This window comes from Lolium rigidum, chromosome 3 (assembly GCF_022539505.1).
Source record: "Lolium rigidum isolate FL_2022 chromosome 3, APGP_CSIRO_Lrig_0.1, whole genome shotgun sequence".
NCBI classification, from domain to species: Eukaryota; Viridiplantae; Streptophyta; class Magnoliopsida; order Poales; family Poaceae; genus Lolium; species Lolium rigidum.
Window position 1 is genome coordinate 220223289 of NC_061510.1, and position 17390 is coordinate 220240678.

The 17390-nt window shown below is 43.7% G+C and overlaps 1 protein-coding gene across 1 annotated transcript; it reads left to right on the plus strand.

Annotated features, from left to right (window-relative positions):
- Window positions 1–1953: 1953 nt before the first annotated feature.
- LOC124699002 (adenylyl-sulfate kinase 3-like) lies at window positions 1954–4601 on the plus strand. Its single transcript, XM_047231382.1, has 7 exons — window positions 1954–1993; window positions 3382–3522; window positions 3659–3808; window positions 3897–4015; window positions 4104–4188; window positions 4256–4302; window positions 4464–4601. The coding sequence occupies exons 2-7, from the start codon at window positions 3384–3386 to the stop codon at window positions 4560–4562; spliced, it is 639 nt and encodes a 212-aa protein (XP_047087338.1). The 5' UTR covers window positions 1954–1993; window positions 3382–3383; the 3' UTR covers window positions 4563–4601.
- The last annotated feature ends 12789 nt before the right edge of the window (window positions 4602–17390 follow it).

A 17390-nucleotide genomic window follows, 5' to 3' on the forward strand; every position in this document is an offset into this window, starting at 1 on the left:
TCCAAGTATTCTTTGTCTCCCCTTGTGTCGAATCAATAAATTGGGTTTTACTTCCCTCGAAGACTATTGCGATCCTCTATACTTGTGGGTCATCAAACCCTAAAGATAAATCTGGAAAAGCAATCGGGTCAGGCTCCTTCGCCGACGTGCCGCTGAATCTCAGCGCAGCCAGGTACCACGCCACCGGGGACAAAACCACTTGGGGCTAGGCACCGGGTGCTATAGAAGGGCCTCCGTCTTGGCATCTTGGATTGGAGGTTGTTGTAGACTCACAGTCGCTAGTCGGAGAAAATCGTCCCCGGTGATGTAGAAGGGAGTGGTCACCAAACGACCATTTTGGACGGTTGTCGATGAAGGACCGCCGTGGAGGGACTCCCAGAGCAGCTTCAATACTCCCTTGGTGCATATCTGCAAGCAGGAGCACCAAGACCAAGAGCCCAATCCCGTTCTCACCACCATGGTGAGCAACGAAAACGAGCCTTAGATCTTGGGCAACTGCCACAGAGCTACAAACAGAACCAGCCATGGCCTCCATATTAGGATCCAGAGCCAGGCTAGTGACCTCGAGCTTATTCTTGGTTTGAGAGGAGGAGATCTTGAGCAGCAGCCACCAGCACCATGCCACCAACACCACCAAGGCCTCCATCCATTGCCCATCGACGCCGCTCGATGACGCAAAGAACACACAATCTGACGGCATGACACCAGAGTCCACTGAGGAAACAACAACTAAACCTAGACTACTATCTACAAGGAGGGACCGGCCTTCCCTTTCCCAATCACTCCGGCCGGCAAAGCCGCCGGAGGAGAGGGAGAGGGGAGCCGGCAGAGAAAGAGAGACTCTCAAGGGAACTGTTCACAACCGAGAGCGGTAGGGGGGAGGAATGAATGTACTAAAACCGCTCCTAATTCAGATTAATGATTCAACTAAACTTTGTGGTCCAAGTTACTCATCTTTAATTACTACTATTACTACCCCTTTCAATAAATAAGACAGTTAGATTTAGCTAAAATTGAAAGCTTACTAATTTTAACTAATAAATATATATAAAATATCTATATCTATAATATTAAAATACTAACTAAATACATCATTAAAATATATTTTATGGTGAATATATTAATATTGATATGTTGTCTTAAATGTTCACTTTTTCTGCCACATTTGTTAATTTTAACGACATTGATTTTTGAATAAATTTACTTTGTGCGGAGGGAGTACCATGTGACCCGTACGAAATGAAGGAAGATAGCAATAATTTAATCAGGAAATTAAAATAGGTTCCTTATGAATCTAAAACTATTATTTTCTCTGTTCCAAATTAATTGATCCAGTTTGGTCTAGATATGCATGTATTGAGACACTAAAACATATTTAGACGATATATTGAGTCAATTAATTTGAAACGGAGAGTAGCTGATTTTGAATTCCCTCTATCTCATAAAATATGTTTCAGATACATTCAAATTTAAACAAATCCGAGACATGATTGGAGGGAGTATTAAAAATCCAGAGTTGCTTGTTTCACTCCAACAAATCACTTAGCCGCATTGATTTTGAGATTCCAGGTAGACATCCGACACAAGAGTGTGGCATGACGTTTCCGTTCCATGGCGCTATAAATAGAAAATCACCTTCCTCCCCACTCTCAAATTCCTCTCGAAAAAAATATTTCCACGAGCGAAGTAGTGTGTTTGTGTTTGACACACCACCTGCCAGGCTGCCACCAAGCACCCACCGCCACCAGCCATTGCCCACGCGCCATGCCCGCGAAGGCTCTTCCTCGGCCGTGCACCAGCGCTGGCGCCCACGTCCAGTGCCGCCGTGGAGCGCCGGCCGCCAGGCCGTGGTCTGTCGGCGTCGCCGGAGGTGCGATGAGGGGAGGAGCCGGTGGCAGGCTCGTGGCGGCGGCCGCAGGGGAGAGGTCGGACGCCGTGCAGGCGGCAGCCGTGGCCGGCGGGAAGCATCACGTCAATGGGTCCGCCGTGGCAGGTGACGCGTAATTTGATTTATGCATGTTATTAGTTCTCGTTGTAGTCACTGACATATTTTCATCTGTTAGATAAATCTAGCACGTTTAGTTTTTAGTCGCTCGGAGGAACCTTTCATTAGGTTTCGGTCTGTCTAATCAGTAGTTCAGTACTACTATGAACTATCATGTTTTATTAGGCTTGAACAGCAAATTTCTCTCAAGAATCATTTCAGAGATTTTCTTTTTCATGAATCACAGGCAGTACACATGTCCTTTCCTATCTGATTTTCAATTGCTTGCATCAGAAATAGTTGCTTCTCAATAATTGCATTTTTTTCGAAAAGGACTGAATACTTACTTGGAAGAAATAAAGTAGAAACTCAGTGCTACAACCGTACAACTATATCAACCATTATTCAATCCTATCTGATTTTTGGATATGTTTCCCACCATGCGCCACACGTGGTCCATTAATATATTTCTGGATCTCTGATCCTAAAACCAACCAAACCAACTTTCTCTCTTATTCAATTAATACCGAGTAACAATGTGGACGCACACCATGTACAGATGAGAATGATTTGGGTGAGTATGACAGACTTCCAGCTGAGTTATGCTTGTCACTATTTCTCAGATGTCAGTGGAAATTTCAGAAAAAGGTTGACAAGAACACAGCCGGCGCACATCAGAGCTGTGTATGTGGATATCATAAACTACAATTGCATATGAAAATAACTGTTTTTTTGAATATTTTGTAATGAATGGGTGGGTACTAATCAAGGAATAGCTCACGAAATTTGTGTTTGATATGGCATGGACCTGGAGATCATTATCAGTGTCTTTGTAAACTAGGACATGAACTGAATAATTTAGTAACGCAGGTTTCAGATTGTTGACCTCACTCTACTTCTTATTGCTCTGTTAGTCTTCATTTTCGGAACATTCTTCGATTAAGTTCAGCAAGAATGTGATGAAACATTTCTACACTGTTACCGATCATTCAGTTCGACCCTCTAGATCTGTACGATGTTCTTTTACAGAATTTAAAGATGAAAAATGAAAAACTTGATATGATTCTTAGGACTGGTTGGTGCTGACAAAATCATAGTTTGGTGATACTGAAACGTCTGCTAGTGGATCCCTTACATGTAAATGCCCTCATCAGTTCCATCCAACCAAAGATTGTCAATTTTTTTTATCAAGTCTCCTGTTTTAGAAGCTCTACCGCCCTCCGTTTGATGGAATCGTAGTGGGCTGTAGGAATCTACACCTTTCTTAGATCTTCAGTGATGAAAAATCACAACATAGAACACTATAGGATGCCAAGTATGATTTAACTTTGTCACTTAGCCGCATTTTATAATATAATTTTAGCATTTGCTGATTCTTATGAGCCTCAAATTACCAGGCATGGACAAGCTTGTGACTTCAACTGTTGGGAAATCAACAAACATCCTTTGGCATGACTGTCCAATAGGGCAGCCTGAGAGGCATAAATTGCTAAACCAGAAGGGCTGTGTTGTGTGGATCACTGGGCTAAGTGGTTCAGGTATTTATGAGCTGATCAAGCAATCATAGTCATACACTGAAACTTCGGCTCCCGCAAAAAAATAAGTACACTGAAACTTTGAAGCCTCTAATATGTCCACAAAATGCTAACATTTACCGTGCCACCATGTACTTAGGAAAAAGCACATTAGCATGCGCACTGAGTCGCGAGCTTTACTCCAGAGGTCATCTGAGCTACATTCTAGATGGTGACAATCTCAGGCATGGATTGAACCGAGACCTCAGTTTCGAAGCAAAGGACCGAGCTGAAAATATACGTAGAGTGGGTATGTATGCTTGGTTCAGAAATCTATGGTCGTTTTTTTGCCTTGCAATCTTACCATTTGTAAATATATGTTTGTCCCCTTCTTTCAGGAGAAGTAGCAAAGCTATTTGCAGATGCTGGTCTGATCTGCATTGCTAGCCTGATATCACCGTACAGAAGTGATCGAAGTGGTTGCCGCAGTTTACTGCAGAATTCATCATTCATTGAGGTGTATTTCTTCAAACTTTAGAAATACTTCAAACCATCTACTCAATCATATAGTAAGATAACCGGTACAGAGAAGTATATTCTTGTAGGTGTTTCTGAATGTCCCACTTGAAGTTTGTGAAGCTAGGGATCCAAAAGGCTTGTACAAGCTTGCACGTGCTGGTAAAATCAAAGGTAAAGGAACCAAACAGACTCCGTTTTGCTTACCTTTTGCAAATCTTACTTTGGAAATCCTCTGCAGGGTTTACTGGAATAGATGATCCTTATGAACCACCTTCTGATTGTGAGGTTAGTGCAACTCCGTGAACACCTAACTAGCATCAGAATCTCAGCAGAGTTAATCAAAAGCAGCCTAGTATTATTATTACATACTACTTTGTAAGAGGTTCCTAGTTTTATGATGATGGCATGTCACTTATCTGATTGAGCCCTTTAACTGCTCCTTGCAGATAGTAATACATTGCAAGGCGGGCGATTGCGCTACGCCAAAATCAATGGCCGATAAAGTAGTGTCATATCTTGAAGAAAATGGATTCTTACAGGATTAGAGATGGATGATTTTGAAGAATAGTACTGGAAAATGGATTGCCAAGGATGTACTGTATGAGTTGGTGTTCATACCTACAAACAGAAATGTAAAGTATGTGAATGCATTGACCATCAAGGTGAAATGTGTACATTATTATGAGGAAACTGAAATTGTTTCCACCCAACAAGCATGACTCGTGAGACTAAGCAAGCACAAGAAAGAACAATATCATTATAGATGCAAGTGGGTCACACTTAGGATACCTCTACACTATTTAGTTCAACAAAATGCACTAACTTTTCTAATGACATCATCATTTTAGTTTATTTTTTGATAAAAAAACACTGACCCACTTGCATCTCTATAATATCATCTAAAGGAATCCTTGAAGCAAATGGATTCCATTCGATAATCCTATAAATACGACTCCTAATCAAATACAGTTTATACATCAGGAATAGATATGCACATTTTTATCAGGATAAAACACAAACAAATTGCCGTGTCGATGCATATATATAATAAAAAGTTACATACAAGCCCTAGCAAGAACAAAACCACCAGTTACAATACTACTCCTAAGTGCTATCCATCACCGGAAGTAATGCTACAAGACCCACCAGTCACCCTGAAACTCTGTCCGTGTTGTGTCGAGCAAAGCTAGCAATGTTGGGCTTTGCTTCGGCGCATATGGCTGTTTCCAAACCAGCCAATCCCTGAGCATGACCACTGAAGGAATATGTATGTATTGATGGGCGCTAGAGACGAGACTGTGAAACTGAAGTGCTTGTTAACTCTAATCAGAGGAACACCACATTATTTTCTGATGTTTCATCGCATTTACACATGTATTTTCCACCCGGCCTCTCGCGTCGCTCCCCAGGGTGACGCCAGGGGCCCCAACCCTAGCGCCGTTAGCCCCCCTCCCATGGTCTCTCCCCCTCCGCCGCTGCCGTCGCCGCCTAACATGCTCAGGGGGTTGGTGGTGGCGGCGACCCGCGGTAGCGACTGGGGCGGCGGCTGATGGATTCGACACGCACGGCGTTCAGGGCGGAGACCCTGGATGAGCGGCGACGGCTTCTCCCTTCACGGCCTGGCCGACAATGGATGGTAGTGGCGGCTGTTGGATCTAGTGCCCGTCTAGATCCATTGTCGGCTTCAGCTGGCGGCGCAAGGAGGGGGCGGTGATCTTGCGGGGTGAGGATGGTGTGGTAGTGGCGGCCGCCATCCACCGAGTCCTCCTTCGTCGTCGTTGGCCAGCGGATGGCGGCGTGGGGGCCTGCTCGTCCGCTTCGGAGAATAAAGGTGGTGGTCCTAAGGTCCTTCTTGTGCGAAGATGGAGACCTTCATGTGGCCGGTCCGTCTTCATCTGGCAGGAGTGGTGTGTTCCGGAAGATATCGCCGGCGGATGTAACAGTGCACTTATGCGTGGAGTTCGCTGGATCAGATGGTATTCGATCGTGCGCACCGATGTTTTTATTCCGAACGTTTGGTCTGGAGGGAGCAGCGTGAAGCTTGATGTCTACGGGAGCTTCTATTCTTGTAGACAGTGTTGGGCCTCCAAGAGCAGAGGTTTGTAGAACAGCAGCAAGTTTCCCTTAAGTGGATCACCCAAGGTTTATCGAACTCGGGGAGGAAGAGGTCAAAGATATCCCTCTCATGCAACCCTGCAACCACAAAGCAAGAAGTCTCTTGTGTCCCTAACACACCTAATAGGTGCACTAGTTCGGCGAAGAGATAGTGAAATACAGGTGGTATAAATAAGTATGAGCAGTGGCAACAGCACCAGAAAAGTGCTTTGCCCAACAAGCAGTAGTAACGCAACAGTAGTAACGCAGTAAAACAGTAAACAAGCAGCGATAGCAGTATTTAGGAACAAGGCCTAGGGATTAGACTTTCACTAGTGGACACTCTCAACTTTGATCACATAACAGAATAAATAGATAGATGCTAGACTCTACACCCTCTTGTTGGATGATGAACACCACTAACCGTGCAGGATTACACGAACCCTCAATGCCGGAGTTAACAAGCTCCACAATATTCAATGTTCATATTTAAATAACCTTAGAGTGCATGACAGATCAACACAACTAAACCAAGTACTAACATAGCATGCACACTGTCACCTTCACACTATGTAGGAGGAATAGATCACATCAATACCATCATAGCAATAGTTAACTTCATAATCTACAAGAGATCATAATCATAGCCTACGCCAAGTACTAACACGGATGCACACACTGTCACCATTACATCGTGCAGGAGGAATAAACTACTTTAATAACATCACTAGAGTAGCACGCAGATATATTGTGATACAAAACACATTGCAATCATAAAGAGATATAAATAAGCACTTCACTATGCCATTCATAACAGTGAATAAGTAATCTTTGAAATATAGCCTAAGAGACCCACACGGTGCACACACTGTCACCTTTACACACGTGGGACAAGGAGTCTCCGGAGATCACATAAGTAAAACCCACTTGACTAGCATAATGACATCTAGATTACAAGCATCATCATATGAATCTCAATCATGTAAGGCAGCTCATGAGATTATTGTATTGAAGTACATAGGAGAGAGATGAACCACATAGCTACCGGTACAGCCCCGAGCCTCGATGGAGAACTACTCCCTCCTCATGGGAGACGGCAGCGTTGATGAAGATGGCGGTGGTGTCGATGGAGGAGCCTTCCGGGGGCACTTCCCCGTCCCGGCGGCGTGCCGGAACAGAGACTTCTGTCCCCCAGATTTTGGCTTCGCGATGGCGGCGGCTCTGGAAGGTTTCTCGTACCGTGGCTTTTTTCGTATCGAGGTTTTAGGTCAGGGACCTTTATATAGGCGAAGAGGCGGAGTCGGAAGGTCAACGAGGCGACGACACAACAGGGGGCCGCGGGCCCCCCCTTGGCCGCGCCAGGGTCATGTGTGGTGGGCCTGTGGCCCCCCTCTGGCGACTCTCGGGTGTTCTGGAAGCTTCGTGGAAAAATAGGATGTTGGGCCTTGATTTCGTCCAATTCCGAGAATATTTCCTTACTAGGATTTCTGGAACCAAAAACAGCAGAAAACAGGAACTGGCCCTTCGGCATCTCGTCAATAGGTTAGTTCCGGAAAACGCATAAATATGACATATAATGTGTATAAAACATGTAGATATCATCAATAATGTGGCATGGAACATAAGAAATTATCGATACGTCGGAGACGTATCAGCATCCCCAAGCTTAGTTTTTGCTCGTCCCGAGCGGTAAACGATAACAAAGATAATTTCTGGAGTGACATGCCATCATAACCTTGATCATACTATTGTAAACATATGTAATGAATGCAGCGATCAAAACAATGGTAATGACATGAGTAAACAAATGAATCATAAAGCAAAGACTTTTCATGAATAGTACTTCAAGACAAGCATCAATAAGTCTTGCATAAGAGTTAACTCATAAAGCAATAATTCAAAGTAGAGGTATTGAAGCAACACAAAAGAAGATTAAGTTTCAGCGGTTGCTTTCAACTTATAGCATGTATATCTCATGGATAATTGTCAACATAGAGTACTATAACAAGTGCAATATGCAAGTATGTAGGAATCAATGCACAGTTCACACAAGTGTTTGCTTCTTGAGGTGGAGAGAGATAGGTGAACTGACTCAACATAAAAGTAAAAGAATGGTCCTTCAAAGAGGAAAAGCATCGATTGCTATATTTGTGCTAGAGCTTTTATTTTGAAAACATGAAACAATTTTGTCAACGGTAGTAATAAAGAACATGTATTATGTAAATTATATCTTCCAAGTTGCAAGCCTCATGCATAGTATACTAATAGTGCCCGCACCTTGTCCTAATTAGGTTGGACTACCGAGATCATCGCAATACACATGTTTTAACCAAGTGTCACAAAGGGGTACCTCCATGCCGCCTGTACAAAGGTCTAAGGAGAAAGCTCGCATTTTGGATTTCTCGCTTTTGATTATTCTCAACTTAGACATCCATACCGGGACAACATGGACAACAGATAATGGACTCCTCTTTAATGCATAAGCATGTGGCAACAATTAGTATTCTCATATGAGATTGAGGATATATGTCCAAAACTGAAACTTCCACCAAGATTCATGGCTTTAGTTAGCGGCCCAATGTTCTTCTCTAACAATATGCATGCTCCAACCATTAAGGTGGTAGATCTCTCTTACTTCGTACAAGACGGACATGCATAGCAACTCACATGATATTCAACAAAGAGTAGTTGATGGCGTCCCCGGGAACATGGTTATCGCACAACAAGCAACTTAATAAGAGATAAAGTGCATAAGTACATATTCAATACCACAATAGTTTTTAAGCTATTTGTCCCATGAGCTATATATTGCAAAGGTAAAGAATGTAAATTTTAAAGGTAGCACTCAAGCAATTTACTTTGGAATGGCGGAGAAATACCATGTAGTAGGTAGGTATGGTGGACACAAATGGCATAGTGGTTGGCTCAAGGATTTTGGATGCATGAGAATTATTCCCTCTCGATACAAGGTTTAGGCTAGCAAGGTTATTTGAAACAAACACAAGGATGAACGGTGCAGCAAAACTCACATAAAAGACATATTGTAAACATTATAAGACTCTACACTCGTCTTCCTTGTTGTTCAAAACTCAATACTAGAAATTATCTAGACTTTAGAGAGACCAAATATGCAAACCAAATTTTAGCAAGCTCTATGTATTTCTTCATTAATGGGTACAAAGTATATGATGCAAGAGCTTAAACATGAGCACAACAATTGCCAAGTATCAAATTATCCAAGACATTTTATCAATTACCACATGTAGCATTTCCCGTTTCCAACCATATAACAATTAACGAAGCAGTTCAACCTTCGCCATGAACATTATGAGCTAAGAACACATGTGTTCATATGCAACAGCGGAGCGTGTCTCTCTCCCACACAAGCATGTATTTATTCAGAGAATGAAAATAATAAAACGAAAATAAAAGCACACAGACGCTCCAAGTAAAGTACATAAGATGTGGCCGAATAAAAATATAGTTTCAAGAGAAGGAACCTGATAATTTGTCGATGAAGAAGGGGATGCCTTGGGCATCCCCAAGCTTAGATGCTTGAGTCTTTTTGAAATATGCAGGGGTGAACCACCGGGGCATCCCCAAGCTTAGAGCTTTCACTCTTCTTGATCATGGTATATCATCCTCCTCTCTTGACCCTTGAAAACTTCCTCCACACCAAACTCGAAACAACTCATTAGAGGGTTAGTGCACAATAAAAATTAACATGTTCAGAGGTGACACAATCATTCTTAACACTTATGGACATTGCATAAAGCTACTGGACATTAATGGAACAAAGTAATTCATCCACCATAGCAAAAGAGGCAATGCGAAATAAAAGGCAGAATCTGTCAAAACAGAACAGTCCGTAAAGATGGATTTTATTGAGGCACCAGACTTGCTCAAATGAAAATGCCCAAATTGAATGAAAGTTGCGTACATATCTGAGGATCACGCACGTAAATTGGCATATTTTTCTGAGCTACCTACAGAGAGGCAGGTCGAAATTCGTGACAGCAAAGAAATCTGTTACTGCGCAGCAATCCAAATCTAGTATCAACCTTTCTATCAAAGACTTTACTTGGCACAACAATGCAATAAAATAAGATAAGGAGAGGTTGCTACAGTAGTAACAACTTCCAAGACTCAAATACAAAATAAAATTACTGTAGCAAAATAAACACATGGGTTATCTCCCAAGAAGTTCTTTCTTTATAGCCATTAAGATGGGCTCAGCAGTTTTAATGATGCACTCGCAAGAAATAGTATTTGAAGCAAAAGAGAGCATCAAGAGGCAAATTCAAAACACATTTAAGTCTAACATGCTTCCTATGCATAGGAATCTTGTAAATAAACAAGTTCATGAAGAGCAAAGTGACAAGCATAGGAAGATAAAACAAGTGTAGCTTCAAAAATTTCACCACATAGGGAGGTGTTTTAGTAACATGAAAATTTCTACAACCATATTTTCCCCTCTCATAATAACTTTCAGTAGCAACATGAGCAAACTCAACAATATAACTATCACATAAAGCATTCTTATCATGAGTCTTATGCATAAAATTATTACTCTCCACATAAGCATAATCAATTTTATTAGTAATAGTGGGAGCAAATTCAACAAAGTGGCTATCATTATTATTCTCATCATCAAATATAGGAGGCATATTGTAATCATAATCAAATTTATCCTCCATAACAGGCGGTACTAAAAGACTACTATCATTATAATCATCATAAATAGGAGGCAAAGTATCATCAAAGTAAATTTTCTCCTCAATGCTTGGGGGACTAAAAATATCATGCTCATCAAAGCCAGCTTCCCCAAGCTTAGAATTTTCCATATCATTAGCAACAATGGTGTTCAAAGCGTTCATACTAATATGTTCCATAGGTTTTTTAATTTTCGCATCAAACCATCCATGTCTTAAATCAGGAAATAGAATAAGAAGCTCATTGTTGTCCATTATGCCAAACTAGTGTAAACAAGAAACAAAAAGATGCAATTGCAGGACCTAAAGGAAATAGCTTCGAGCACTTACACAACGGCGCCAGAAAAGTACTTTACCTGGGACCGGAGTATGAGTGCCTTTTACCTTTCCTCCCCGGCAACGGCGCCAGAAAATAGCTTGATGTCTACGGGAGCTTCTATTCTTGTAGACAGTGTTGGGCCTCCAAGAGCAGAGGTTTGTAGAACAGCAGCAAGTTTCCCTTAAGTGGATCACCCAAGGTTTATCGAACTCGGGGAGGAAGAGGTCAAAGATATCCCTCTCATGCAACCCCGCAACCACAAAGCAAGAAGTCTCTTGTGTCCCCAACACACCTAATAGGTGCACTAGTTCGGCGAAGAGATAGTGAAATACAGGTGGTATAAATAAGTATGAGCAAGTGGCAACGGCACCGAAAAGTGCTTTGCCCGGGACAAGTAAACAAGCAGATAGTAACGCAGCGAGTAGTAACGCGATAGAAACAATAAACAAGCAGCGATAGCAGTATTTAGGAACAAGGCCTAGGGATTAGACTTTCACTAGTGGACACTCTCAACTTTGATCACATAACAGAATAAATAGATAGATGCTAGACTCTACACCCTCTTGTTGGATGATGAACACCACTAACTGTGTAGGATTACACGAACCCTCAATGCCGGAGTTAACAAGCTCCACAATATTCAATGTTCATATTTAAATAACCTTAGAGTGCATGACAGATCAACACAACTAAACCAAGTACTAACATAGCATGCACACTGTCACCTTCACACTATGTAGGAGGAATAGATCACATCAATACCATCATAGCAATAGTTAACTTCATAATCTACAAGAGATCATAATCATAGCCTACGCCAAGTACTAACACGGATGCACACACTGTCACCATTACACCGTGCAGGAGGAATAAACTACTTTAATAACATCACTAGAGTAGCACGCAGATATATTGTGATACAAAACACATTGCAATCATAAATAGATATAAATAAGCACTTCACTATGCCATTCATAACAGTGAATAAGTATTCTGTGAATATAGCCTAAGAGACCCACACGGTGCACACACTGTCACCTTTACACACGTGGGATAAGGAGTCTCCGGAGATCACATAAGTAAAACCCACTTGACTGGCATAATGACATCTAGATTACAAGCATCATCATATGAATCTCAATCATGTAAGGCAGCTCATGAGATTATTGTATTGAAGTACATAGGAGAGAGATGAACCACATAGCTACCGGTACAGCTCCGAGCCTCGATGGAGAACTACTCCCTCCTCATGGGAGACAGCAGCGTTGATGAAGATGGCGGTGGTGTCGATGGAGGAGCCTTCCGGGGGCACTTCCCCGTCCCGGCGGCGTGCCGGAACGAGACTCCTGTCCCCGGATCTTGGCTTCGCGATGGCGGCGGCTCTGGAAGGTTTCTCGTACCGTGGCTTTTTTCGTATCGAGGTTTTAGGTCAGGGACCTTTATATAGGCGAAGAGGCGGAGTCGGAAGGTCAACGAGGCGACGACACAACAGGGGGGCGCGGGCCCCCCCTTGGCCGCGCCAGGGTCATGTGTGGTGGGCCTGTGGCCCCCCTCTGGCGACTCTCGGGTGTTCTGGAAGCTTCGTGGAAAAATAGGATGCTGGGCCTTGATTTCGTCCAATTCCGAGAATATTTCCTTACTAGGATTTCTGGAACCAAAAACAGCAGAAAACATGAACTGGCCCTTCGGCATCTCGTCAATAGGTTAGTTCCGGAAAACGCATAAATATGACATATAATGTGTATAAAACATGTAGATATCATCAATAATGTGGCATGGAACATAAGAAATTATCGATACGTCGGAGACGTATCAAAGCTCTACTCTTTGTTACCATCAAGTGACATTTTGATCCATGGTGAAGACAAAGAGGCGGAGAATATCATGAAGGTTGGGTTGGAGGAAGTCAAATGGTGTTGCGAAGACCATTGAAAATATGTTTATTGTTGTGAAAGATAGAATTCAAGATCAAACTATTGATGTTGAACATATAAATATGATTTGTATGTTTTTTTTTGGACCCGTTAACGAAAGGCTTACCACCCAGTATTTTTATGAGCATGTTGCCGACATAAGATTACTGGAAGCCAAATGATTTTGTAATAAAGGAGCCACTAAAGGAACCACTCCCAATAAGTAGAATGTTATCTATTTCGAGATAGGCTGTTATGCCATAAGTGTTGAGGTTCAGTAGCATTTCATTGGCCATTCAAACACCTCACTTTGGTTTATCATTCATATAGAGAATGGGTGAATGAGGTTAAAGCTAACGATCAAAGGGGAGAATGTTGGGTTCTGTTAGTTTAACAGATAAAAGAGAAAAGTCAAAAGGATAATGCAAGCTTAAAGTGGGGCCCATAGGACCAACGTCCAAGACCTTTTCACCTATGTGACTTTTTCTCGTACACGCCCTAATCAGGGGTATCGATGTCCCATGTCACAGTGGACCATATATGAGAGAGGAGGCAGGTAGCAACGGTGGTTGACTTCACGATCTGCTATAACTGCTCCATGATATTCCCTCACCCTACCGATCTAGGGAGGTCAGAAGTGACGGGAAGACCACCACCACCGGCTACCAGGAGGGAACTCCATCTCATCTAGGAGGCAAAGGAATTGTACAATTATTTGTAAGTCAATCTCTCAATCTCTCTGTTGGGTGCTCTAAGACATGATTCAGTTGATGTTAATGTTTTCCTAAAGATATTTATGATCTAACAATTAGATTAAGGCCTCTGACACCTAGGCATGACACGGTCAAAACTTTAAACCGTACCGTGGTTCGTCCTAGAAGGCCCAGGCCCTTGTCTACCAAAGCTTGCGCATAATCAAAGATTACGAGGTACGGTGGTCACAGATCATGACATGGAGAAATTTGTGCCACGCTTTCAGGACCCGGTGCCGCCTCAGCCGAACTCCACGCTTAGGAGCATCTCCAGCAGCCACGTGCGCCGGATAAAAAATCGTTTCTAGCCCCACGTCTCAAAGGCTCTTTCCGTTCGACGTGACCTAATACGGTGTCCGGCAATGCCGGATACAACGAAAAACGAGGCGGGGAGACGCGCGTCCGACGCGTCAGCGACTGGGAAGCCTAAAACCTCGTCGCCTACCTCTAGTCAAGCGACGTTAATGGCGTTCCAGCTTTCTCAGGCGACACAGGACGCGTCTCATCGTGCATGGCCGCGTGGCCATCCGCGTCGGCGTTTATTGCGTTCAACGCTCCGCTGCCGCTTTGCCTCGCACCGCTGCATAATAAGAGTGCCCCTCCTTTCGTCCCCACCAAGCAGCGGCAGATGGAGGATGACCGTCAACAGCGTAGGCCCGCCGCCGCCGTCGCCGGGCACGGAGCGCTGGAGGGATGCGAGCAGGGCCCGGCGGGCTCGCCTCACCGCCGAGGAGCGGTCCGATCCAACCTGGGCGACCACCGGAAACGACGCCTGGTGGGTCGCCTACTTCCAGGCGCAGCACGACGTGGAGATGAACAGCACCGCCGGCCTCATCGGTCGGCGGAACAGCTGGAACAAGGAGGGGCGCCTCCTCTTCTGGGGCGTTCCGGGGAGCCTCCTCTTCTGGGGCGTTCCGGGGCGCACCCTGGAGCACGTCGTCGACGGCATCTAGAACGGCGCACCGAGGTTGGAGATGCCGTCATCGCCGCCACCATCTCCTATGCCCGCAGCGCGCTGGCAGCTGAGGAAGACGTAGCCTTCCTCGTCCCACCGCGCCACGCCCTACACCGTGCCCAAGCGCGAGGTGAAGGAGGAGCCGGAGTTCGCGACGCCCCCGTCAATCCGAGGCGCGACGGCAACAACGTTAGCCGGCAGCAGCAAAGGCGCGCCGGCGACGCCCTCCTCATCCCGAAGCCGAAGGTCAAGGAGGAGCAGGACGACGAGGCAGCCGGGAAGGCGGCGCTGCTGGCTGGAGTGCGAGCGGTAGCAGCGTCTCATTGCTAGCAGCGATGACCCCGAGGACTGCCCAAGGCTGCACGCGGCGTTCGAGGCGTCGCTGAACGACAAGGGCACCTAGAGGGGCGACCTCGTCAGGGCGATCGTCATGTCCATCCGCGACACCGGGAAGCCGCTCGTGGACCTCACCGACAACGAGGAGGTTGGACCAAGCGGCGCGGTGAAGGACGAGCCCGTCGATGAGCCCGATGAGCGTGGCAAGCAGGATGTCATCATCGACGACATGTACAATTTCCTCCAGTACTACGACGTCTCTGGCCGCCGCAAGTACTACTAGAATAGGGTTAAGTTTAAATTCCATCGAATTTCGTTTGAATCTATGTAATATATATCAAATTTAAATAAATTCGCTTAAGTTTTAAAAATCTGAAATTTTGTTCGGGGGACGCGGCTGGGGAACGACGTCTCCTAAACGCGGCACGAAGGAACCACGTCCACCAAACAATAAATTCGACGCCGTTTGGAAAACACTTTGGGGACGCAGCTGGAGATGCTCGTATGGTGCCCCTCAAGCTTGATGAGAGCTGCAAGAAAATCATGTTGAGGAGGAGCTCATCAGCCATGTTGGATCGCAGCTATCAACCATGACGAATTGACGCTGTTGAGGTGCCGTACAAGCAACAGGTGTCTTGTATCTCTATGATACAAGTCAAGAGTACTTTTGGTTTCCAAGGTTTAGAGCAACTTCTTTTTCCTTCTTGTGTGGCCATGTGCGGCCTTGTTGTCTCCTGGGACTTGCTCCAGGCTATGTTTCTTTCTTGTTTGGACTATCTCTCCTACATTTCAGCGATGATCCATCATCCATGGTTTCCATGTTAGAGAATTTTCTTAACTTTCTGTTCTGTGTTGGAACGTGAGAGGACTCCATGACCCAGATACACACACAACTCTTATGGGGATAGACTTGTTTTAATCCATTCTGTGTTGACAAGTTTACCTATGTTTATGTTGTCTTTCCTTGAGATTCCAAAAGGGGTTCTGAAAAGACTCGATTTTTATCGGTCTAGATTTTTTTGGCAAGGAGATGGGAAAAAGAGAAAATATAGATTAACAAAATGGAATATTATTTGTAGGCCAAAAGATCAAGGAGGTCTGGGTATTGAAGTTTTAGAACTAAAACATAAATGCCTTCTAAGTAAATGGCTCTTCAAATTATTGAATGAGGAAGGGGTATGACAAGAATTATTACATAATAAATATCTGTCTCAAAAAACTCTATCTCAAGTTCAAGTTAAACCAACTGATTCTCCTTTTTGGAAGGGGCTAATGCATATGAAAGATGATTTCTTTGCAAGAGGTCGCTTTAAACTAGGGGATGGTTCGACTGTTAGATTTTGGGAGGATGTTTGGATGGGGGATAAAGCTTTGGCACAGCAGTATTCATCTTTATATCACATTGTGCAACATAGAAATGTCTTAGTTGCAGATGTACTGGCTCAGGTACCGCTGAATATTCAATTCAGGAGAGTGTTGCAGGGGAATAAGTGGACAGATTGGTTACAATTATGTAGACGATTAATGAGAGTCACTCTTGAAAATGAACCGTATATTTTTGTTTGGAATCTTACAACCTCAGGTTTATTTACTGTTAAATCGATGTATGAAGACTTGTTGAATGACCATACTCCTTTTTTACGGAAATATTTATGGAAACTTAAACTCCGCTAAACATAAAAAAAAATTATGTGGTTTCTGCATAACAAAGTGTTGTTAACCAAAGATAATCTTGAAAAGAGGAATTGGAAAGGGTGTACCAAATGTTTTGTGGGGCACAAGAAACCATCGAACATCTTTTTATAGCTTGTCCTTTTTCAAAGTTAATTTGGCGCATGGTGTTTTTCGCATTTAATCTCCCAAGCCCTGCTAATATCACCAATATGTTTGGTAATTGGCTGAATGGTGTTGATAAGAAATCAAAAGATAGAATACACACTGGTGTATCTGCTTTGTGCTGGTCAATATGGAGATGTCGAAATAATATTGTGTTTAAGAATTCAAATACTTTCAATATCTTGCAGGTTATTCATATGGCTGTTCACTGGGTGCAATAGTGGGCGTTACTCCTTCCTCAGAACCAGCGGTCCTTTATTGATACTGGATGCAACCATCTCCAGACGGTCAGGGTATCTTGTCCCGGGCTGGATGGTGTCACACTAGTCGACTATAGGATGCTTAGTTCGCCTAGTTTCAGTTTTTTGATGTTTCGATGGTTGATTTATGTATCCACCATGCCTGATCCGTGAATTTTGTATCGAAGACTTCTGTTTTTTTTAATCTATTAATAAA

Bases quoted from the DNA above. Each gene is read 5' to 3' on its own strand.
- LOC124699002 (XM_047231382.1), top strand. From the start codon at position 3,384: ATGGACAAGCTTGTGACTTCAACTGTTGGGAAATCAACAAACATCCTT. The intron at 4,016-4,103 runs GTGTATTTCTTC...ATATTCTTGTAG, and splicing joins AGAATTCATCATTCATTGAG to GTGTTTCTGAATGTCCCACT. The intron at 4,189-4,255 runs GTAAAGGAACCA...AATCCTCTGCAG, and splicing joins ACGTGCTGGTAAAATCAAAG to GGTTTACTGGAATAGATGAT.